The sequence below is a fragment of the Bos indicus genome, chromosome 11 (assembly GCF_029378745.1).
Source record: "Bos indicus isolate NIAB-ARS_2022 breed Sahiwal x Tharparkar chromosome 11, NIAB-ARS_B.indTharparkar_mat_pri_1.0, whole genome shotgun sequence".
Taxonomy (NCBI): Eukaryota; Metazoa; Chordata; class Mammalia; order Artiodactyla; family Bovidae; genus Bos; species Bos indicus.
Genome location: NC_091770.1, coordinates 94,467,131 through 94,490,768, shown reverse-complemented (window position 1 = coordinate 94,490,768; position 23,638 = coordinate 94,467,131). Strand labels below are relative to the sequence as shown.

The 23,638-nt window shown below is 40.7% G+C and overlaps 1 protein-coding gene across 8 annotated transcripts in view; it reads left to right on the top strand.

Moving 5' to 3' along the window:
* DENND1A (DENN domain containing 1A) overlaps positions 1-23,638 on the top strand; it is a 531,199-nt gene that overhangs the window by 250,241 nt on the left and 257,320 nt on the right. For all 8 annotated transcript variants that reach the window (XM_070798129.1, XM_070798130.1, XM_070798128.1 and 5 more), the window contains exons 6-8: positions 2,838-2,907; positions 17,260-17,340; positions 21,389-21,442. In XM_070798129.1, the coding sequence (XP_070654230.1) occupies positions 2,838-2,907; positions 17,260-17,340; positions 21,389-21,442 (205 nt within the window). The remainder of the gene's footprint in view (positions 1-2,837; positions 2,908-17,259; positions 17,341-21,388; positions 21,443-23,638) is intronic.

Genomic DNA, 23,638 nt, shown 5'->3' with positions numbered 1-23,638 from the left:
AAGAGATCCAGCACCCCCACCTAAACTATTACTCTTTGTTATATTATCTCTTTTTCCCACAAAGGACCATGGCCTTCTTCAATGCAGGGACTCTTTGGGATTTGGGGCCCCAGCCTTGAACTGAGCCCAACACGTGGTGATGCTCTGCATTGCAAACTTGAGCAGTTGCATGAAGGGAGCAAGTTGAGCAAGCCCTGAGATGTTTGGAAGTCCGTTAGCTATCCAGGGAGGAGCGAGCAGCACAATGGAGCGTTTGTTTCCTGCCTTTGGATTGGGAAGTAGTGTTTACTTCGTGCTGACAGACGAGCACAAAATGGAGCCGAGGGTCTCCATATCCTCACCTGCACCCTTGCCAGCAGCTCGAAGCTGTTGTGTCGGCACTAATGAAGCAGTACAGGAAACACCACTGGATAAAGTTCAGCTGTGAACCCTGGCCTCCCAACAGGGGAAAAGAGGGATCCTTTGAAGAAGAAGACAGCTGGGTTTTGGTTTCAAGACCTTAACACTGCCATCGCTAGATACTCATCTGTCAGTGCACAGGGGACAACATGTGGGGAGCAGTTGTGTCCGGTCAGGCTGGAGAGAGAGATGGCTGATTTCCAGGGCAACTGCAAAGCCTCCCATGGCTGAGGGTTCTGTTTAGTGTAGCCAAAAAGAATCGATTTGGTGGGGTCGAGGTTGAGTGTGAGATCCTGGGCACAGTCGGCTGTGGGCCAGGCGACTGTAGCCTGTCACCCTCCTGCATCCTCACAAACTGTGTTGGTCAGTTGGACCTAGTGGCCAGAACTGCTTCCTGTGCACTGCAGTCCTAAATTATCAGAGAAGCAGCCTGTCCCATGTCCCTTCAAGTCTTCCTAAAATGACTGCAACTTTGCTCTCATTTACTTGAAACCATGGTTTCCTTACAAGAAAATATTTTCTCTTGCTTCCCCCCCACCGACCCCTTCCCGCTGGATTTAACTAGTGGTATTTTTTTCTTTCAGGGAAAAGAAGAAAGATATTTGTAATCCTTGGTTAAGTTTGTTTACTGAGAGTCCTCTAATCTGGGCAGGAGTTTTTTTCTGAGGGGATTTATTGTTCATTCTATAATGGCTTTTAACTCAGCAGAGGTTTATTTAACAGAATAGGAAGAGGGAAACTTATCTCCTCCCTAATCCCTCTTGAATGTTTACATTACTCTGCCAAAGTAAATGCTGTGTAAAGTGGCAGCAGTCATTTGCTCTATAATAATCAATATGCAGTTGCCAGAGCTGATTGAAGCATATTAACATAAGTGATAATACTGTCAGAGAAGTGAAAAGTTAAGTTGCTTATCAGTATATTTTGATAAGCTACTTAAATTTTACAGTAGCATGTGCTGGCTTCAGACAGACATTAATGACAGAGAGCTGTGCACTTTATCTATCCTCTCTGTTCCCTCTCACTTCATTTATTACCCTCAGCAGTACAGCTGGTAATCTGTCCAGGGCGCTGATTTCCTTCTGCCTGGTGGGATGGAGTCAGTCCTCCACTCTATTGGTAATGGACACTATGAGCGCAGCAGGGCAGATGTGAGCATGACGGCAAGCAGTTGATAGGATACTCTTCCCACATGACTGTTTGATGTCATTTTGGAAAAGTTTTCTATGGAGAACAAAGCTATTGATGTTATAAGTGAAAAAACTTCTTGGGAGTAGGAATATGTTTCAGCAATAATTCTGTAGCACTAATATGCCTCTGCTGTTTTTGTTTGTTATCAACACTGAGCACTGAGGGTCTGCCAGGCTCCGTGCTTGGCCCTGGGAAGACAGAGTAAGAAGGATGTGATTCCTTCCTTATTGTCATGTTTAATCTGTTGGGAAGGCATGTGACAGGGCAGTACAGAAAAAGGGGAATTAGGGCTTGAGAGTCGGGGCAGGGCAGTGGTGGGGAACTATTAGGAGAATGAGCAGAAGTCAGCTAGAGAAGATCATGAAGGTCAGAGGGAGAATAGTGCCAAGTGTATGCAGCGCAGACTCGGGCAGTCTTGAGAACGCCTAGACGTTCCTCAGAGTATGACTGCAGTGAGAGGAATGTGTATATGGGGTGCAAAGTGAGGGCGACTGGAAGGACGGTCAAGGACCTGACAGAAGAGCCTCGAATGCTGTCCTGAGCAGTCCTGCAGTGATGGGGCACCGCTGCAGGAATGTAATCCAGTGGGCCATTTACACTCACATCTTAGAGCACTCTGTGAGCCACACAGAGGATGGACTAAGGTCAGGACCAGGCTCTTGTCAGAATTAAGGGACATGATGCTCAGGACCTGCTGGAGGGCAGTGGGGGCAGAGAGTCAGAGCTCTTGCTGCAATAAGCACAGAGAAGGCTGTATTATAATAGAAAGTTTGATGAATGGTTTCAAGCTCTTGGGGCCTTTGGGACACTTGCACACAGCAACGGTGAAAGTGCCGTGTATGTGTGTCTATGCGAGTGTCTGTGTGGCCATGTGTGTCCAATCATGAGAAACTTGAATAGAAGCTTTCCTGGAAGGGGTGGGTGTGGTGGGAGGAGCCTGGGGGCCTCTTCAGAGATGGTTCCTGATTGCAGAGTCTGCTTTGAATTTCTTCTTTATGAACCTGTTCTAGCTCTGAGGCATGGGAATAATTTATAATGGACATTCAATCCTCTGCCTTACACAGGCAATTTTTTTTAAATCTCAGAAATAATTAGCATTTTACCAGTCTGCATTTCTAGCACAGCCTACAACAGGAAAGCCCTTCAGGATATAAAGAGAAACTGAAATGTACTGTCTTGAATTAGCTCCTGATTAAAGTTTTTGACCTGTATACTAATAGTTCGTGTGTTTCCTCTTCTTCCCTCAGCTATCTCCCCTGGTTCGAAGTATTTTATAAGCTACTTAACATCTTGGCAGATTACACGACAAAAGGACAGGTATTTACCTTCTATTTTACTCTGTTTAATAAGTAAACTTTAACTTTTATAATTATAAAAATAATAGTGCTGTGTATTTCACTAAAATGTTTACTGAAAAAGTAACACATTCCCATTATAGAAAGTTTGGGAAATTCAGAAAGCAGTAAGAAGGAAACGAAAGTCACTCCTAATATGTCTCCCTACCTTCCCCCCAACCTCAAATAAATATCGCTAGCATTTTGGGATGTTTTCTTCCTTTACTTTTTGAATTACATACATAATAAATAGGCCCTTAGCATTCAGAGTTAATATTCACCATCTTATATTCCCAAACAGCTCTGAAAGTTCATGATATGTATTAAATAATAATTTTGCTGAGGCACAAATTTGAATTGTTAGGGTTTGTCAATAAAACACTTAACTGGCAAGTGACTAACCCAGTGTCCCAGTCCCATTTCAGTAGGGCTTTCTTGTGCTTTTACAGTAATTTTTTTAAGGGTCTGAAAAACACTTTAAAAGTTCAGCTGTACCTCACTGTACTTTGGGAAGAAGTGACACGCTGAAGTATCTTCTGTGGGTGTCAAGAGGCAACTGGAACTGTATTTAGACTTTTGAGACCCACAATTTTAGGTACCATAGTAATGGAAGTGTTTATTCCATAATAATAAAAACATTGTAAATCTTTACCATGGCTGTGTATCATGTATCATGTACCTTGGTTTACTGAGACATTTCTCTGTTATTAGGAATTTTCATTATTTGGGATTTTTTTCCATTATTGTATAGCCATTAACATCTTTGAACATAAAACATTTTCTTCATTTTGGAGTGTTTCCTTAAAAGGAGAATCTCAGATGGGCCATTTGAAGGTTAGTAGACATAAATATTTTAAAACATTTGCCAAGCTTCTTTCCAGAAGAATTGTACTCCTGTATTTTGCCAGTAAAGGGTAAAAGACACCCTTTACTGGCAAAGTACAGGGATACCTGGATTACCACAGTCACATCATTAGCTTTTGATGACTTCATTGTGTCCTTGACAAGTGAACAGTTCTCATTGTTTTAATTTCATTTCTTTGATTATTAGTTAGTTGAATATTTGTCTATAAAACTAACTTATTATAGTTTCATTTCTTGTAAATGGTCTAAGATTTTTAATTAAAGAGATGCATTCTTATTAAATGTTAGAGAGTTTCCCCCATCATATTGTCTACAGAACATTAGTTCTAAAAAATGCTCCATTCAAAAAGAGTACCATAGGTGAGTAATACTGGGGTCAGGGAAAGGGAAAGCTGTGCCTCATTTTTGTCTCCTTAAAATTCCTGTAACATAGACTCTGAAAAGTCCTACAGTGGAGAAATCTATGTTACCTAGAAATTCACAACAGCCCCATACCTTTTAATTCCATGACAAATATTGACAGCATTCTGAGATACCAATGTTTCCTGGAACACATTTTGGGAAATGCTATTTTTGAAGAAAAGGTAGAAATTGTGTCAATAATGGATAAATCTTTAAGTTAGATTTACTCATTGGCAAGTGTATTCCAGAGGCCACAGTAAATGGAAGAAATAACTAATAGAAATGGCTCCCCGGATCACTACACTCATTCCGAAAGGATGCTTTAGGTATCAGGGAATTCTGTCATAAAAGAAGTGGTTTACGCTTTGATGAATGAGTTGTAGCCACCTTGGATCTGCTCATTGATTTCCGATTCATGGTTCACTTTTGTCAAACATTTGGTTTTTCATTGAAAAGTGAAAGACGTCTTTAGTAAATAGAATTGTATAACATGTAGGCTGTTAACAGTCTTACAATTGGAACTTAACTCACATTTTTTCCCCACCATATATAAGCTCCAGTCATTTAAAAAAAGACTTACTAGACTTTTAAAAACATGTCTTGGGGTACAGGAAATATTAGGTGGGTAACAAACTATGCACAGGGCAGATAGGATTATTACTCTGTAAAACTGGTGTACCAATCCTCTGGGCTTTTGCCCCAGTTAAGGACCCTGCCTCTTGGAATGTTGGAAACTGAGTTCAGTGATCTGTTCTAGTGGAGTCTGTTTCCCTTATACGAAAGACTCTTGTTTATTGAATTTCTTCTGGTCAAAGAAATTATGACACAGAAGATAGGTAGTCTGCTTGCAACTGGCTTGATTATTTGCAAGATGTGGGTTATCAGATTAGACCAGGTAGAAAGAGATTTAATTAAAAACAAAACAAAACAAACTCTTCCCCAAGTCCAGAAGTCATTGAGAAAGTTGTACAGGGTAGGTGAGCTTCAATTAAGGGCATGGGGAGTGACCGTGATGGCTCAGCATGGAGGACAGAGTCTAAGCTACATCATGAGGGTGTCTCTTTGAGTCACTGATGCACAGTGATTATCAGGCCCTGAATAAAGTAATGATGACATCTAGGCAGAAGGGATGGCAGAGGGTGAGGAGGGCGTCTGATCCAGAGAGAGAGTGAGCAGTCTGTTTGAGGGTGTTGGAGGCTAAGCAATGACGCATTTATGTGGGACAGTGGTGACAGTGGAGAAGGCAATGGCACCCCACTCCAGTACCCTTGCCTGGAGAATCCCATGGACAGAGGAGCCTGGTAGGCTGCAGTCCATGGGGTCGCTAAGAGTCGGACTCGACTGAACGACTTCACTTTCACTTTTCACTTTCATGCATTGGAGAAGGAAATGGCAACCCACTCCAGTGTTCTTGCTTGGAGAATCCCAGGGACGGGGGAGCCTGGTGGGCTGCCATCTATGGGGTCGCACAGAGTTGGACATGACTGAAGTGACTTAGCAACAGCATCAGCAGTGGTGACAGTGTCTTGGCTTTATTTGGGCACCAGATGTCAGAACTTCAGTGGGATCTACAGGAGGCACGTGGAAAGAGGACAGCAGCAATGGCTGAGCACTAGGGTGATGAACCCTGGGGTAAGGAGGGCATTTTTGTTGGTGGGAGATCCAGGGGAGGGGGGCAGATATTGGTGGCCTAGCACTGGATGTCAGTATTTGAGCAGAGTAAGAAGGACATCTAGATGGAGAGGATTGCTTACATACAAGCAAGTCGATATATTAAGGAAATAAAGGCAACGTTTTTCACTTTGGCTAGAATATAGTTAAAATATGTAAAGAGAAGAAACTACGATTATTCCTGTGTTGGATTGAAATGAGTCATTGGTGTGAACCCCATGGCTTTCAGTATATGTGACAGATATACAGAAAATGGAGATGTAACTGTGTACTGTGGGTTGTGCGTGTGAGAGAGATGTCCCCTGGCCCTATCCACTGGAAGGGCCTGGGGTCCACAGTACACAAGTAGCAGTGAGCACCCCGTTTTCCACTGTACACAAGTAGCAGTGAGCACACCCAAGTATCCACTGTACACAAGTAGCAGGGAGCACATACCCGGGTACCCAAATCTTGGTTCCTAAATCCATTTTCTGGTCAAAGCTATGGTTTCTCCAATAGTCATGTATGGATGTGAGAGCTGCACCATAAAGAAAACTGAACATTGAAGAATTGATGCTTTTGAACTATGGTGCTGGAGAAGACTCTTGAGAGTCCCTTGGACTGCAAGGAGATCCAACCAGTCCATCCTTAAGGTCCTGAATATTCATTGGAAGGACTGATGCTGAAGCTCCAATACTTTGGCCACCTGACGTGAAGAACTGACTCATTGGAAAAGACCCTGATGCTGGAAAACAGTCCATGGGGTCGCAAAGATTCAGACACAACTGAGCAACTGAACTGAAATCCATTTTCTACTGAAAGGAGCAGGGACTCCTTGAAGAAATGTCTAATTCTTTTTATACTTGTGAAAAGATGAGTCTGGAATATCTTTTTGTGCCAAAAGTGAGGAGGTGCTCAAAACATTTTGGGGTGGAGGGGTCAAGATGGCAGAATAGGAGGATGTGGAATTCACCTATCCTCACAAATACATCAAGAATATATCTGCAAATGGAACTGTTCTCTGTTCTCACAGAGCACCTACTGAACACTAGCAGAACTCTCTGGACACCTAAAAGCACAAGAAAAATCCCCACACAACCAGATAGGATGAAAGAAAGAAAAGAGGAAATAAATAGGAAGGGAACAGCACCCCTGGCAGGGAGCTGAAGGATGAGGAGGGATTCCTACACTCAGAGAAACCCCTTCACTCTGCGGAAGTCAGCTGGGACAAAGAAGGAACTTCAGAGGATCGGAGGGGAACCAGCAACCAGTCTGTGAGAGGTAGACCAGAATAAGATTTGTGCAGCCTGCATACCCCAGCCTGAGTTGTGTGTCTGCTGGTGTGGAGGGAGGCTGGGTGCTGAAAAGTGGGATTTGGAGAGCAGACCTAGGGAAGGGACAGCTGTTAGCTTAGATACCAAGACTTAGCTCCACTCAACTTTTTGCAGACTCCAGTGCTGGGAGCCTCAGGCCAAACAACCATCGAGATAGGAACACAATCCCACCCATTAACAAACAGGCTGCTTAAAGTCATAGTAAGCTCACAGACACCCCAAAACACCCCCCCCCAATGTAACCCTTCCCATCAGAGTGACAGGACTCAGTCCTGCCCACTGGAGCACAGGCACTGGTCCCTCCCACCAGGAAGCCTACACAAGCTCCTGGACCAACCTGATCCACTGGAGGACAGAAACCAGAAGCAAGAGAAACTGTGACCCTACAGCCATCAGAAAGGAGATTGCAAGTATAGTAAGTTAGACAAGTTGAGAAGATGGAAAAAATATTGCAGATGAAGGAGCTAGGTAAAAACCAAGAGGACCAAGTAAATGAAGGGAGGAAATAGACAATCTACCTGGAAAAGAATTCAGAGTATTATAATAAAGATGATCCAAGATCTCAGAAATAGAATAGAGATATAGATCAAGAAGATAACAAGGACCTAAAAGAACACGGATAAAGAATAATCATGGTTGAACAACGCAATAACTGAAATGAAAAATACACTGGAAGAAATCAATAGCAGACTAACTGAGCAGAAGAATGGATAAATGAGCTGAAAGATGGAATGGTGGAAATACTGCTGCAGAGCAGAATGAAGAAAAAAGAATGAAAAGAAATGAGGACAGTCTCAGAGTCCTCTGTGACAACATTAACTGCAACAGCAGTTGATTTATAGGGATTCCAGAAGAAGAGAAAGGGTCTGAGAAAATATTTGAAAATTAGAGTCAAAAACTTCCCTAACATGGGAAAGGACATAGTCACTCAAGTCCAGGAAGTGCAGAGAGTCTTATACAGGATAAATCCATGGAGAAACATGCTAGCAAAAATTAAATACAATGAAAATATATTAAAAGCAGAAAATAACATACAAGGTGATTCCCCATAAGATTTTTTAGCAGAAACTATGCAGGGCAGAAGGGAGTGGAAGGCCATATTTAAAATGATGAAAGGAAAAATCTACTACCAAGATTTCCCTGGTAGCTCAGCTGGTAAAGAATATACCTGCAATGCAGGAGACCCTGGTTTGATTCCTGGGTTGAAAGATCCTCTGGAGAAGGAATAGGCTACCCACTCCAGCATTCTTAGGCTTCTCCGGTGGCTCAGTCAGTAAAGAATCCACCTGCAGTGCGGCCTGGGTTCAATCCCTGAGATGGGAAGACCCTCTGGAGGAGGGCATAGCAACCCACTCCAGCATCCTTGCGTGGAGGATCCCCATGGACAAAGGAGCCTGGCAGATTGCAGTCCATGGAGTCGCAGAAAGTCAGACATGACTGAGTGACTAAACACAGCAAGATTACTCTACCCAGTAAGGATCTCATTCAGATTTGATGGAGAAATGAAAAACTGTATAGACAAGCAAAAGCTGAGAGAATTCAGCATACCAAACCAGCTTTACAATACGTGCTAAAGAAACTTCTTTAAGAGGGAAATAGAGAGAAAAAAACCCGACAAAACACAACCCAAAACAATTAAGAAAATGGCAGTAGGAACATATGTATAGATAATTACCTTAAATTTAAATGCTCCAGCCAAAAGACATAGTCTGGCTGAATGGATCAAAGGACATGAACTATATATATGCAGTCTACAAGAGACCTACTTCAGAACTAGGGACACATGGAGAGTGAAAGCAGGGGATGGAAAAAAGATACCATATGCAAATGGAAGTCAAAGCTGGAGTAGCAATACCCATATCAGACAAAATAGAATTTAAAATAAAGACTCTTACAAGAGACAAGGAAGGACATTACATAATGATCAAGGAATCAATCCAAAAAGAAGATATAACCATTTTAAATATTTGTGCACCCAACATAGGAACACCTCAATACATAAGACAAACACTAACAGACGTAAAAGGGGAAATTGACTGTAACAATAACAGTGGTGGAGTTTAACACCTTACCTACAGCAATGGACAAATCATCCAGACAGAAAATTAATAAGAAAGCAGAAGCTTTTAATGATACATTAGGCCAGATAAACTTCACTGATATTTATAGACATTCCATCCAAAGCTGCAGAATATAGTTTCTTCTCAAGTGTGCACAGAACATTCTCCAGGATAGATAACATCTTAGGTCGCAAACTAAGCCTTGGAAAAAAAATTTTTTTTAATTTATTTTATTGTAAAGCCTCAGTAAATTTAAGAAAATTGAAATCGTATCAAGCATGACCACAACCCTGTGAGATTAGAAATCAGGTTTAGGGCTTCCCTTGCAGCTCAGCTGGTAAAGAACCGGCCTGCAATATGGGAGACCTGGGTTCGATCCCTGGGTTGGGAAGATCTCCTGGAGAAGGGAACGGCTACCCACTCCAGTATTCTGACCTGGAGAATTCCATGGACTGTATAGTCCATGGGGTCGGAAAGCAGACACGACCGAGTGACTGTCACACTTGCATAGGAAAAAAAAGAGCTGTGAAAAAAAAAACACATGGAGGCTAAACAATATGCTACTAAATAACCAATGGATCACTGAAGAAATCAAAGAGGAAATTTTTTAAAAGACTTAGAAACAAATGGTAATGAAAACACCACCCAAAACCTATGGGATGCAGCAAAAGAGGGAAGTGTATAGCAGTACAGTTCCACCAAAACAAAAAAACAAGAAAAATCTTGAACAACCTAAGGTTACACTTAAAGCAGCTGGAGAAAGAACAACAAAAAGCCCTCAAAGTTAATAGAAGGAAAGAAATCATAAAGATCAGAGCAGAAATAAATGAAATGGAAAAGAAGAAAACGGTAGCAACAGTGAAACTAAACACTGTTTCTTTGAGAAGATAAATAAAATTAATAAACCTTTAGCCAGAATCATCAAAAATAAAAGGCAAAGGACTCAAATCAGTAAAACTAGATATGAAAAAGAAATTACAATTGAACTGTAGAAATACAAAGGATCGTAAGAGACTACTACAAGCAACTATATGCCAATAAAATGGACTACCTGGAAGAAAGGGACAAACCTTGCAAGACTAAATCAGGAAGAAATAGAAAATATGAGTAGTCTAATCATGAAATTGAAACGGATTAAAAATCTTCCAACAAACAGAAGTCCAGGACCTGATGGCTGATAGGTAAATCCTATCAAACATTTAGAGAAGAGCTAATAACTTCTCTAACTCTTCCAGAAAATTACAGAAGGAGGGACACTCCCAAGCTTACTCTACAAGGCCACCATCAATCACCCTGATACCAAAACCAGACAAAGATATCACAAAGAAAATTATAGGTCAATATCACCAAGAAACATAGATGCAAAAATCCTCCACAAAATATTAGCAAACCACCAATGCACCATGATCAAGTGGAATTTATCCCAGAGATGCAAGAATTCTTCAATACATGCAGATCAGTTAAGTGATACACCATAATAACAGACTGAAAATAAAAACCATATGACCATCTCAATAGATGCAGAAAAAACTTTTTACAAAATTCAACACACGTTTATGATAAAAACTCTCCAGAAAGAGGGCATAAAGGGAATGTACCTTAAAGGCCATATAAGACAAACCCACAGCAACCATCATTCTCATTGGGGAAAAGCTGAAAGCATTTCTTCTTAAGATCAGGAACAAGACAAGGATATCCACTCTCATCACTCTTACTAAAAACAGTTTTGGAAGTCCTACCATGGCAATCAGAGAAGAAAAAGTAATCTTAAAAAGGAACCCAACTGGAAAAGAAGTAGTAAAACTGTCACTGTTTGCAGATGACATGGTACTATACGTAGAGAATCCTAAAGATGCCACCAGAAAACTACTAGAGCTAATCAATTAATTTGGTAAAGATGCAGGATACAAAATTAATACACAGAAATCTCTTGCATTCCTATACACTGACAAGATCAGAAAGAGAAATTAAGGTGACAACCCCATTTACCATTGCAACAAAAAGAATAAAATACCTAGGAATAAACCTACCTAAGGAGGCAAAAGACCATACTTAGAAAACTTAAGACACTGATGAAAGAAATCAAAGATGACACAAATGAAGAGATATACCATGTTCTTGGATTGGAAGACTCAATATTATGAAAAAGACTCTTCTACCCAAAGCAATCTATAGATTCAGTGCAATCCCTATCAAATGACCAGTGGCATTTTCCACAAAATAAGAACAACATTTTTTACAATTTGTACGGAAACAAAAGAGACTCCAAATAGCCAAAACAATCTTGAGAAAGGAAAATGGAGCTGGAGGAATCAGGCTCCCTGACTTCAGACCTTACTTCAAAGCTACAGTAATCAAGGCAGCATGATTCTGGAACAAAAGCAGAATTATAGATCAATGGAGCAGGATAGAAAGCTCAGAGGTAAACCCACACTCCTGTAGTCACCTAGTCTATGACATTGGGACAAGAATATACAGGGGGTAAAAGACAGTATTTCGAATAAGTGGTGCTGGGAAAACTGGACAGCTGCATGTTAAAGAATGTGTTAGAACACTGCCTAACACCATACACAAAAATAAACTCAAAATGGATTAAAGACCTAAATATAATGCTGGACACTCAGAGGAAAACATAGGGCACTCTTAGGCACTCTTTGACATAAATCACAGCAAGATCTTTTTTTGACCCACCTCCTGATGCTGCTAAGTCACTTCAGTCGTGTCTGACTCTGTGTGACCCCATAGATGGCAGCCCACCAGGCTCCCCCGTCCCTGGAATTCTCCAGGCAAGAACACTGGAGTGGGTTGCCATTTCCTTCTCCAATGCGTGAAAGTGAAGTCGTTCAGTCATGTCCGACTCTTCGCGACCCCATGGACTGCAGCCTACCAGGCTCCTCCATCCGTGGGATTTTCCAAGTAACCTCCTAGAATAATGTAAATGAAAATAAAAATAAACAAATGGGACCTAATTAAACTTAAAAGCTTTTGCACAGCAAAGTAAATCATAAACAAGATGAAAAGGCCACCCTCAGAATGGGGGGAAATGTTTGCAAATAAAGCAGCTGATAAGGGATTTATCTTCAAAATATACAGTTTATGCAGCTAAGTATTAAAAAACCAAACAACCCAATAGAAAAAAAATAGGCTGAAGACCTAAATAGACATTTCTCCAAAGAAGACATTAAGATGGCCAACAAACGCATGAAAAGATGCTCAGCATCACCAATTATTAGAGAAATGAATGCCAGTCAAATCAAATGAATGCCAATGAGGTATCACCTCATACTGGTCAGAATAACCATCTTCTGAAAATCTACAGGGATTTCCCTGATGGTCCAGTGGCTAAGACTCCTTGTTCCCAGTGCAGGGGACCTCGGTTTGATCCCTGGTCAGGGAACTAGATCCTGCTTGCTGCAACTAAGACCCAGTACAGCTGAATAAATGAATTTTTTTTTTAATCTATAAGCAATAGATGCTGGAGAGGTTGTGGAGAAAAGGAAATTCTCCTATACTGTTTTTGGGAACGTGAATTGGTATGGCCACCATGGAGAGCAGTATGTGCACAGTCGAGTTCAACTCTTTGCGGCCCCATGGACTGTGGCCCACCAGGTGCTTCTGGAATTTTCCAGGCAAGAATACTGGAGCGGGTTGCCATTTCCTGCTCCAGGGGATAGTCCTGACCCAGGGATTGAACCTACGCCTCTTGCAGCTTCTGCATTGGCAGGTAGATTCTTTACCACTAGTGCCACCTGGGAAACCCATGAGAACAGTATGGAGTTTCATTAAAATACTAAAAATAGAACTACCATATGACCCAGCAATTCCGTTCTTGGGCATATACCCAGAGGAAGCTATACTTGAAAAAGATACATGCACCCCAGTGTTCATTGCAGCACTATTTACAATAGCCAGGACATGGAAACAACCCAAATGTCCATCAGCAGAGGTATAGACGAAGATGTCATTCATGTATACAGTGGAATATTGCTCAGCCACAAAAAGGAGTGAAATTGTGTCATTTGCAGAGATGTGAATGGATCTAGAGACTTATTTCATACAAAGTGAAATAAGTCAGAAAGAAAAACAAATGTGTAATATTGCTTATATGTTAAATCTAGAAAATGGTACAGATGAACTTATTTGTAAAGCAGAAATAGAGACACAGTTGTAGAGAACAAACATGGATACCAATGCAGGGAAGGGAGGGTGAGATGAATTGGGTGATTGGGATTGATAAATATACACTACTATGCAAAAGATAGATAACTAATGAGAACCTACTGTATAGCACAGGGAACTATCCTCAGTGCTCTGTGTGATGACCTAAACAGGAAGGAAAATTAAAAAATAGGGGATATATGTATACATGTAATGGATTCATTTGCTAACTAACACAACACTGTAAAGCAACTATACTCCAATAAAAATTAATTTAAAAATACAAATAAAAAGCTTTGTATACTATTTTCCAGAAGTAAATAAATAAAGCTGAGCCAGAAGAATAATTGGTTAAAGACATAGAGTGAAATTGCAGTTCAAAATTTGCTAATCATGTGGGTCATAGAGATCTCACTGAATAAAGTTCTTTTTTTTTTTTTTCTTGCTTTGTGGAAATTATTTCTCTTCTCTACTCTGCAGTCCTGCTTCCTTATTTAATTGTTCATGATGTTAGAGTCACTACTTTGTTTCAAGCAGTAATAAAGCAAAAAATTATAAGAAATTAAAATCTAAAAAAATGATGTAAAAATGCCAGAAAGACACAAAAGTGAGTTTGAAGGAGCAAAGGATTTTCACTGGTCATATATGGGACAATTTGAGCATCAGAACAAATAATGATACAAAAGGATTATAACCCCTTAAATAAAACAGAAGACCATGTGTGCATACTAATATAAATAAGTAAATAGATAAATTAAAAGGGGAATGTGATATTTACACAAAGTCAGTTCAGTTTAGTTCAGTCGCTCAGTCGTGTCCCGACTCTTTGCAACCCCATGAACTGCAGCACGCCATGCCTCTCTGTCTATCACCAACTCCTGGAGTTTACCCAAACTCACGTCCATCGAGTCGGTGATGCCATCCAGCCATCTCATCCTCTGTTGTCCCCTTCTCCTCCTGCCCCCAATCCTTTCCAGCATCAGGGTCTTTTCCAATGAGTCAACTCTTCATATGAGGTGGCCAAAGTATTGGAGTTTCAGCTTCAACATCAGTCCTTCCAATGAACACCCAGGACTGATCTCCTTTAGGATGGACTGGTTGGATCTCCTTGCAGTCCAAAGGACTCTCAAAAGTCTTCTCCAACACCATAGTTCAAAAGCATTAATTCTTCAGCGCTCAGCTTTCTTCACAGTCCCACTCTCACATCCATACATGACCACTGGAAAAACCATAGCCTTGACTAGACAGACCTTTGTTGGCAAAGAAATGTCTCTGCTTTTTAATATGCTATCTAGGTTGGTCATAACTTTCCTTCCAAGGAGTAAGCATCTTTTAATTTCATGGCTGCAGTCACCATCTACAGTGATTTTGGAGCCCCCAAAAATAAAGTCTGACACTGTTTCCCCTGTTTCCCCATCTATTTCCCATGAAGTGATGGGACCAGATGCCATGATCTTCATTTTCTGAATGTTGAGCTTTAAGCCAACTTTTTCACTCTCCTTTTTCACTTTCATGATGGTGTGATCACTCACCTAGAGCCAGACATCCTGGAATGTGAAGTCAAGTGGGCCTTAGAAAGCATCACTACAAACAAAGCTAGTGGAGGTGATGGAACTCCAGTTGAGCTATTTCAAATCCTGGAAGTTGATGCTGTGAAAGTGCTGTACTCAACATGCCAGCAAATTTGGAAAACTCAGCAGTGGCCACAGGACTGGAAAAGGTCAGTTTTCATTCCAATCCCAAAGAAAGGCAATGCCAAAGAATACTCAAACTACCGCACAATTGCACTCATCTCACACGCTAGTAAAGTAATGCTCAAAATTCTCCAAGCCAGGCTTCAGCAATATGTGAACCGTGAACTTCCAGATGTTCAAGCTGGTTTTAGAAAAGGCAGAGGAACCAGAGATCAAATTGCCAACATCCGCTGGATCATCGAAAAACCAAGAGAGTTCCAGAAAAACATCTATTTCTGCTTTACTGACTATGCCAAAGCCTTTGACTGTGTGGATCACTATAAACTGGAAAATTCTGAAAGAGATGGGAATACCAGACCACCTGACCTGTCTCTTGAGAAACCTGTATGCAGGTCAGTTAGAACTGGACATGGAACAACAGACTGGTTCCAAATAGGAAAAGGAATACGTCAATGCTGTATATTGTCACCCTGCTTATTTAACTTATATGCATAGTACATCATGAGAAACTCTGGGCTGGAAGAAGCACAAGCTGGAATCAAGATTGCCGGGAGAAATATCAATATCCTCAGATATGCAGGTGACCCCACCCTTATGGTGGAAAGTGAAGAGAAACTAAAAAGCTATTGATTTACATAAAGTATTGCTTCACAAAATGCTTACTCAACACAGAGGGAGAATGATTGATCTTACAGTAGAGACATCAGATGAATTAATCAAATGATTAAAGTGAGCGTCAGCAGAAATGGGATGAATTGAAATCTGAATCAGTAGAAAACATCAGACAAGTGAGCATTATTCTACAAAGTGATTGGTTTCACTGTCAAGTTCTTACAAATGTAGGAACTGTTCCTGACTGATAGAAACTAGAGTCATAGCAACTGAAGGCAGCACTTGTTCCTGAACTGGATTGTTTTGCTATCAAGGACATTATTGGCATAATTGACAACATTTGGTAGGATCTGAGGATTAGATGATGATGATGTTTCAGTGTTAATTTCCTGATTGTGGTTATGTAGGAGAACATCCTTGGTGTTCATGGATGACAGGGCATAATACTGGTAATCCACCCTCAAATGGAAAATAAAGGGTTTTTTTGTTGTTGTTGTTTTTGTAATGTCCTAAAATTCTTCTGTAAGTTTGAGATTGTTTCAAAGCAAAATTAAACTTGTGTGCCTGCACATGTTCATTTCTACCCTCTGAGAAATTTGAGTAAGTTATGAATTCAGATTGAAAACGTGATTTTAATCTGGACTTATCCTCTTTTCCCTCTCCTTTAAATTCACTAACAAAGACAGTTGTGAACAGCAGAGAGGGCTCTGGGTTTGAACACAGAAAACCTGTGGTTAGCTTCTGGCTGTGCAGTTCCCAGCTGGCTGATTTGAGTCAAGTTGCTTTACCCTTCGGAGCCTTAGTTTTCAGTCTGTAAAGTGAGGTAGTTGTGAGGCTGAAAACAGCTACCAAATGGGTACAAATGTAAGCTTATTACTATTTTATCAGCACAGAGAATTCCACAGGGTGGGAGAAATAGCTTTTGGATGATTCTGTAAGCAGTGTTCTTTTGAGCATTTTAAAGGTGAATCTGTTTTCAATCGAATAATTTGTACTGCTTTATGTTTCATCCTGTGGCTCGATTTCTCTAATTAAAATGCACAGCCACCAGCCTCTATTGCGTGCTGTTGTAATAGTTCATTTTTAACTTTCCATAATTGGAGGCTGCTGTGTGTATCTGGTGAACACTCAATAAAATTAATTGAGAGTAATGATGATAAAGACAAGATCTATAGTGTCATCGTTATTTCTCCCTACCACCCCCGCCCTGTAAGCTGGGATTGTTTGCATTTAAAAGTTGTTGCTATGGAGTTGAGAGGATAGATTTGCTGAGAGCTTATGGTATATGATCCATAAAAGGCGGTCATGGTAGGTGTCTCACTGAGTAGAAAATGTCAAACTTGGTGTGGGAGGATCTATTTGGTTCTTTTATTGAGCCATAAGCACTGTCTTTTGTCCAACTCTACTTGAATATCAAACCTGTTTCTGTTGTGGGGCCAGCACCTCCCCAGCCCCCTCAGTCATGAGGGCCCATAGTTCACTGTGTGCCCAGACCTCCCTGCAGGTCTCTGACTAAGGGCTCAGTCTTGCCTTTGTTACTTAAGCCTTTTATTTCTTTCAGGAGAGTCAGTGGAATGAGCTTCTTGAAACTCTGTACAAACTTCCTATCCCTGACCCAGGAGTGTCTGTTCATCTCAGTGTGGTAAGTGGGGGTAGAATATTAGCAATCACTGAGAAACCATTCCATTGTTAACAATAAGAAAGAGCCAAATGAGATTGTCTTTTTGTCATATGTACCTTCCCCACCCCCAAATACTTAGAGATCTCAAGACAGGCCAGGGAGTTGTATTTCTTTCTTTCTCTATGATTTCATGAGAGAGGGCTCCCAAATGCCCCCATGCTCCTCTCTTCCTGTCTATCATTCCATCACTAGCATCTCCTGATGGCAGGTGTTGGGCTTGGAATGGGACAGCCAACCCTTGCCTCCTCAACCCCTGTCCTGGGGCTCCCTGCCTCATGCTTCGCCTCCTCCACCCGGTGACCCCACACAACCCTGCTGTGTCTGTGCCTTTGCTGAAGCCCATCCTGCTTCCCCAAACCTTCAATACCACCTTTCCCCTGTTTACCAGGGTAACCCATACTCATCCTTCAGAACTCAACTCAAATTTTTATTCCAGCAAAATCCTCCCCTCACACCCCCGAAGGCTTAGGTAAGGTTTTCTTTTTTTGTCCCAAGCATCTTGTACACTTTGCAGTACTTAGTCACAACACTTTGGAACAACCTGTTTTCCTATCTCCCCCACTGGACTGCACACCCTCTCTTGAGGACGAGAATGGAGACTGCCTAGCACAGTTCCTGGCCAGATTGTTTCCTTGAACTCTCTTACATACATGCTATGTGGTCTGGGTAGAAAAGCTTTTGAATTATAAACTGGGAGATTTCAATCCCCAAGTCATAGTTTTGCCAATGACCTGAGTGATCTTAATCAAAACCTTTAACCTCATGAGCCTCGATTTCCTCATCTATCAGATAAGGTGTTGGATAAGAAGGGTTTTGTTTTTTTTTTCATATTTTAGTTACTGTAATTCTCTGGGTCAAATGCTAGTCATGACCTTCTTCAGAATTCTCAGATGGACACTCCTTGGCCAGCTATTGATTATCCAGGGGCTGTTTTCCCCAATGTTGTAGGGTCTGAATGTTCTAAAAAGTTTTGTCTTTCATCTTCACTAGAAGCAGGTACAGTGTTGATAGTCAATGGTAATTATCTCAGTATTTGCCCTCTTAAAGAAAATGAACATGGAAAGGTTTTTTATGATGATCACATTAAAAGCAGTATTACTGCCAATAACTAATAATACATCTACTATATACCAAGTTCCTAATTTATGCCAAGTATATATCTCTAATGTTTAAAACAACTCTAAAAATAGATATTGGCATTTTTATGTCATAGTTAAGACTTAGAGAGGAAAAGATACTTGCCCATCCAAGGTCGTATGGTTAATCAGTGAGATTGGGGCTTTTAAACCCAAGCCTATGTTTTTTTCCACTAGGCCATGAATGTTGAAAGAAAGGAAGGAAAGAAGGAATTGGTAGAGGCTTTTGCTTATTGCAGTGGAGCAGAGGAGGGAAAGAAGCCTTTTCCAAGAAATATTGTGTAAGGAAGAATGTCTGAAAAAGATGAAGAAATGAGCTTTAAACCTGCCCTACTCCCTGCTGCAGAGCTAAGCAACCCTGCCTTTGTCTCTGTCCCTTTTCCTAAGCAGCTTGATCTCCCTGCTTCAGTCTGTAATGACATCCGACAGGTAGCTGAGGAGTAGCTGGGCTGGGTCACCAGCTGCTGGGGAGGAAGGGCCTTATCCTTCCCCTGAGTGGCTGCCAGGCCTCAAGGACAAGCCATTGCCGGGGCAGGAAGAACTGTTGGAAGGTGCAGCTGTTTCATGCCAGTGGTTTCTAGGAATGTTTCTGACCTCCTCTGGTCCCAGCATTTCATGGGCGATGGAGCAAGACAGAATCTCAAAGGACAGCCTGGGGACTACTTGGTTTGGGGATTGCATAGGCTCACTATTTACAATCTGTTGCATTTGTAAAGGCAGATATTTTCTTTTTTTCCTGTTCACAAGGAATTCCTCTCTGTGTGTTTCATTTCTGAAAAGTTAGTCTCATCTAGATTATAAAGCCTGAAAAGATGATAAAATGACAGTCTTGGACTTTTTGTCTTTAGTCACAAGAGTGTTTCTGTGTGTCTGCTGTAGGTGATTGAGAAAAATCGGAATACAAACCTACAGTTGAGAATAGTGATAATAATTTTCTATTAAAATACCATTGATGGAATGCTAGACACTTCACATACAAAACATTTATTCTTCAGAACAGTTGTTCTGAACAGTTCCCATTTACAGGTTAAAAAAAAATAGCTTCTGAGCTATTAATTGGAATTGCCTACGATCACATAACTATTAAGTGGCTGACTCTGCAGTTCCAGTCCTTTCTCCCTCACTGTGCTAATCCTTATTCAGTGACTTCATCACCATGTAGACTGCCGTTACTGAACAGTTCCTGGGACTGCCTTCTAGCCATTTGGTATAAAATTTGGTATCTTACGGCATCGAATTTAACCTTGTATTTTACTTTTACTATTTTAATCTTTGTTCTTGAGTTGACTTAATTAGTTTCCCATAACGAATATGCTACATGATCTCTACTACAATACTTTTATTATTTTTTTTTAATTGAAGGATAATTTCTTTATTGTGTTGGTTTTTACTAAATATCAACATGAATCAGACATAGGTTTACCTATGTCCCCTCTATTGTAATCCTTAATATATAATGTTTTGGCACAAAGACACAGATTTTGGAATAATGCACTACAAAGGGTGTTTTCTTAAGTTATCTTTTATTAATTCAAATAGCTTTAGCTATAATTTGCTCATAAAAAGCACAGGTATAACAGTGTGTTATCATGGAAAGAACAAAGCTCTGGTTATGCAAACCTGGTTTCAATCCTAGTTCTGTCACCAACTAGCTGTATGACCTTACGTCACTTTACTTCTCTAAGCCTTAATTTACCCATTTGTAATATGGAGATAATTTCTTAAATTTTCCTGTGGAAATTAGAGATACTGTTTATAAAGTATCTGGTGGTACTTTATACTTGGAAGGTAAAGCCTTCCATGTAGCAGATGTTCGTAAATATCTGCCGAATATTAGAAAAATAGCTTATAATGTTATTGTTGGCCTTTTTGTTATTGGAAGCCTTTCATTTTAGGAAGCCTGTGCAACTCATTTTTCCAGAGACTTACTTATTTTGTAGTTATCCAAGAATGGGGGGTGGGAACTTCCTGAAATGTCACTTGGGGGTCTAGGTTTGAACTTAGGCCATGGCTAAGCTGACATTCTCTGTATGTGACCTTTCCTGGCCTTTGCACAATCCCTTCTTTAATTGGCCAGCACCAAGCTCTTTCCATTCCTGCTTGCCATTGTTCTCTGCGTCTTTAGGAGCACAGAGGAGGTGTCATCAGTTCATCCTATTTTCATTTAACTCAGAGACACATGCTTGTTACATGCATGGAGATGTCTCCTTAAAAGTTCTCTGAACAGGTCAGGGTTTCAACTCCACTGATTCAGCTCCCTTCACTGGAATTTGCACTGGAAGTCAGGAGGCTTACTTGGAGAGCACGCGTAGTTGAGAGACATTCTCCACTGTTAGCCGTCTACAGTGTCTCAGTGCCACAGTCCCTCGGCTGGAGCTATCCTTACCATCCCTTGGGCCTTTGGGACAGATTTGGCCCACAGTTTATAGATGAGTATAATCTCAGATGCTGAAATTAAATTGCAGGTTTGGTTGGTAAAGACCATTCATGAGTAAACCTAGTGATATTTGGTCCCTGGAGTCCACATGCCTCAGTGAACAATAAATTATGAAGTCTGCAGCTTTCATGTGTTCAGTAGCCTGAAAATGTCATATGAGAAATTAGCCTTTAACTTCTTTGAACTGTTCTTTTGTATTTCCTAAAGATGTTCCTCTCTCATGGAAAAGAACTCCATCTACTAAACGGTGATTTAATGTATCTGGCTTTAATCCAATATTATCCAAAGAAAATATTCCTTAGACTATTCTCTATGAGTGAAACGCTTATTTCTTTAGTTGAGTGAGGAATTATCTTCATATCATTTACCTGGTTTCTGAATGATGTGCTTGTTGCATACTTTTTCAGGAATAAATATTTTTTATCTTCCTTTACAGCATTCTTATTTTACTGTGCCTGATACCAGAGAACTTCCCAGCATCCCTGAGAATGTAAGTGCTTGGGCAGATGTGAATTAAATTTTTATTCTTCATTTTTACTAATTTTGAAAGAAAATAAAGGGGTATATTTTCCTACTATAAAAACAATACATTATAAAAGCAAAACCATATAGAGAATATTTGAAAAATAAAGAAGTATAAAGACAAGAAATAATCATTATTCATACTTTGCAAATTACTCACCTATTAACATATTGGTGTCTCATTGTAGTCTTTTTAGAATGTATTATTTACATAGTTAGAATTACCTCTTATATAAGCATTTTGCCATTGCATTCATAATCATTTTTTTTGACTGCATAATATTCAATTTGCTGTGTTGTTTACTTAGCTATTTCTTTGCTGTTGTGAATCGAGTTGGTTTTACTTTTTCTTGTAAATAAAATGCTTTTGTATAAAGAACTTCTCGTACGAAGATCTCTTTATTAGGGTCAGTTCAGTTCAGTCGCTCAGTCGTGTCCAACTCTTTGCGACCCCATGAACTGCAGCACTCCAGGCCTCCCTGTCCATCACCAACTCCCGGAGTTCACCCAAACTCATGTCCATCGAGTCAGTGATGCCATCCAGCCATCTCATCCTCTGTTGTCCCCTTCTCCTCCTGCCCCCAATCCCTCCCAGCAACGGAGTCTTTTCCAATGAGTCAACTCTTCGCATGAGGTGGCCAAAGTATTGGAGTTTCAGCTTCAGCATCATTCCTTCCAAAGAAACCCAGGACTGATCTCCTTTAGAATGGACTGGTTGGATCTCCTTGCAGTCCAAGGGACTCTCAAGAGTCTTCTCTAACACCACAGTTCAAAAGCATCAATTCTTCCACGCTCGGCTTTCTTCACAGTCCAACTCTCACATCCATACATGACCACTGGAAAAACCATAGCCTTGACTAGACGGACCTTTGTTGGCAAAGTTATGTCTCTGCTTTTTAATATGCCGTCTAGGTTGGTCATAACTTTCCTTCCAAGGAGTAAACGTCTTTTAATTTCATGGCTGCAATCACCATCTGCAGTGATTTTGGAGCCCCCCAATATAAAGTCTGACGCTGTTTCCACTGTTTCCCCATCTATTTGCCATGAAGTGATGGGACCAGATGCCATGATCTTAGTTTTCTGAATGTTGAGCTTTAAGCCAACTTTTTCACTCTCCACTTTCACTTTCATCAAGAGGCTTTTGAGTTCCTCTTCACTTTCTGCCATAAGGGTGGTGTCATCTGCATATCTGAGGTTATTGATATTTCTCCCAGCAACCTTGATTCCAGCTTGTGCTTCTTCCAGCCCAGCGTTTCTCATGATGTACTCTGCATAGAAGTTAAATAAGCAGGGTGACAATATACAGCCTTGATGTACTCCTTTTCCTATTTGGAACCAGTCTTTTGTTCCATGTCCAATTCTAACTGTTGCTTCTGACCTGCATACAGATTTCTCAAGAGGCAAGTCAGGTGGTCTGGTATTCCCATCTCTTGAAGAATTTTCCACAGTTTATTGTGATCCACACAGTCAAAGGCTTCGGTATAGTCAATAAAGCAGAAATAGGTGTTTTTCTGGAACTTTCTTGCTTTTTCCATGAACCAGCGGATGTTGGCAATTTGATCTCTGGTTCCTCTACCTTTTCTAAAACCAGCTTGAACATCTGGAAGTTCACGGTTCACATATTGCTGAAGCCTGGCTTGGACAATTTTGAGCATTACTTTACTAGCATATGAGATGAGTGCAATTGTGCGGTAGTTTGAGCATTCTTTGGCATTGCCTTTCTTTGGGATTGGAATGAAAACTGACCTTTTCCAGTCCTGTGGCCTCTGTTGAGTTTTCCAAATTTGCTGGCATATTGAGTACAGCACTTTCACAGCATCATCTTCCAGAATTTGAAATAGCTCAACTGGAGTTCCATCACTTCCACTAGCTTTGTTCGTAGTGATGCTTTCTAAGGCCCACTTGACTTCACATTCCAGGATATCTGGCTCTAGGTGAGTGATCACACCATCGTGATTATCTTGGTCGTGAAGATCTTTTTTTTTAATTAGGGTAGATATACTCAAGTAGAATTGTGCTCCTACTACATTTTTTAATTCACTTTTAATAAAGTAAAGGATTTGTGGATAAAAGTGTAAAGACCCCCACCCCTGTCTCTTAAAAACGTAGCAATGAACTTGAGTCTGAGACAGCAGAGGGTAATATTTGCCCCCTGAACAAACTG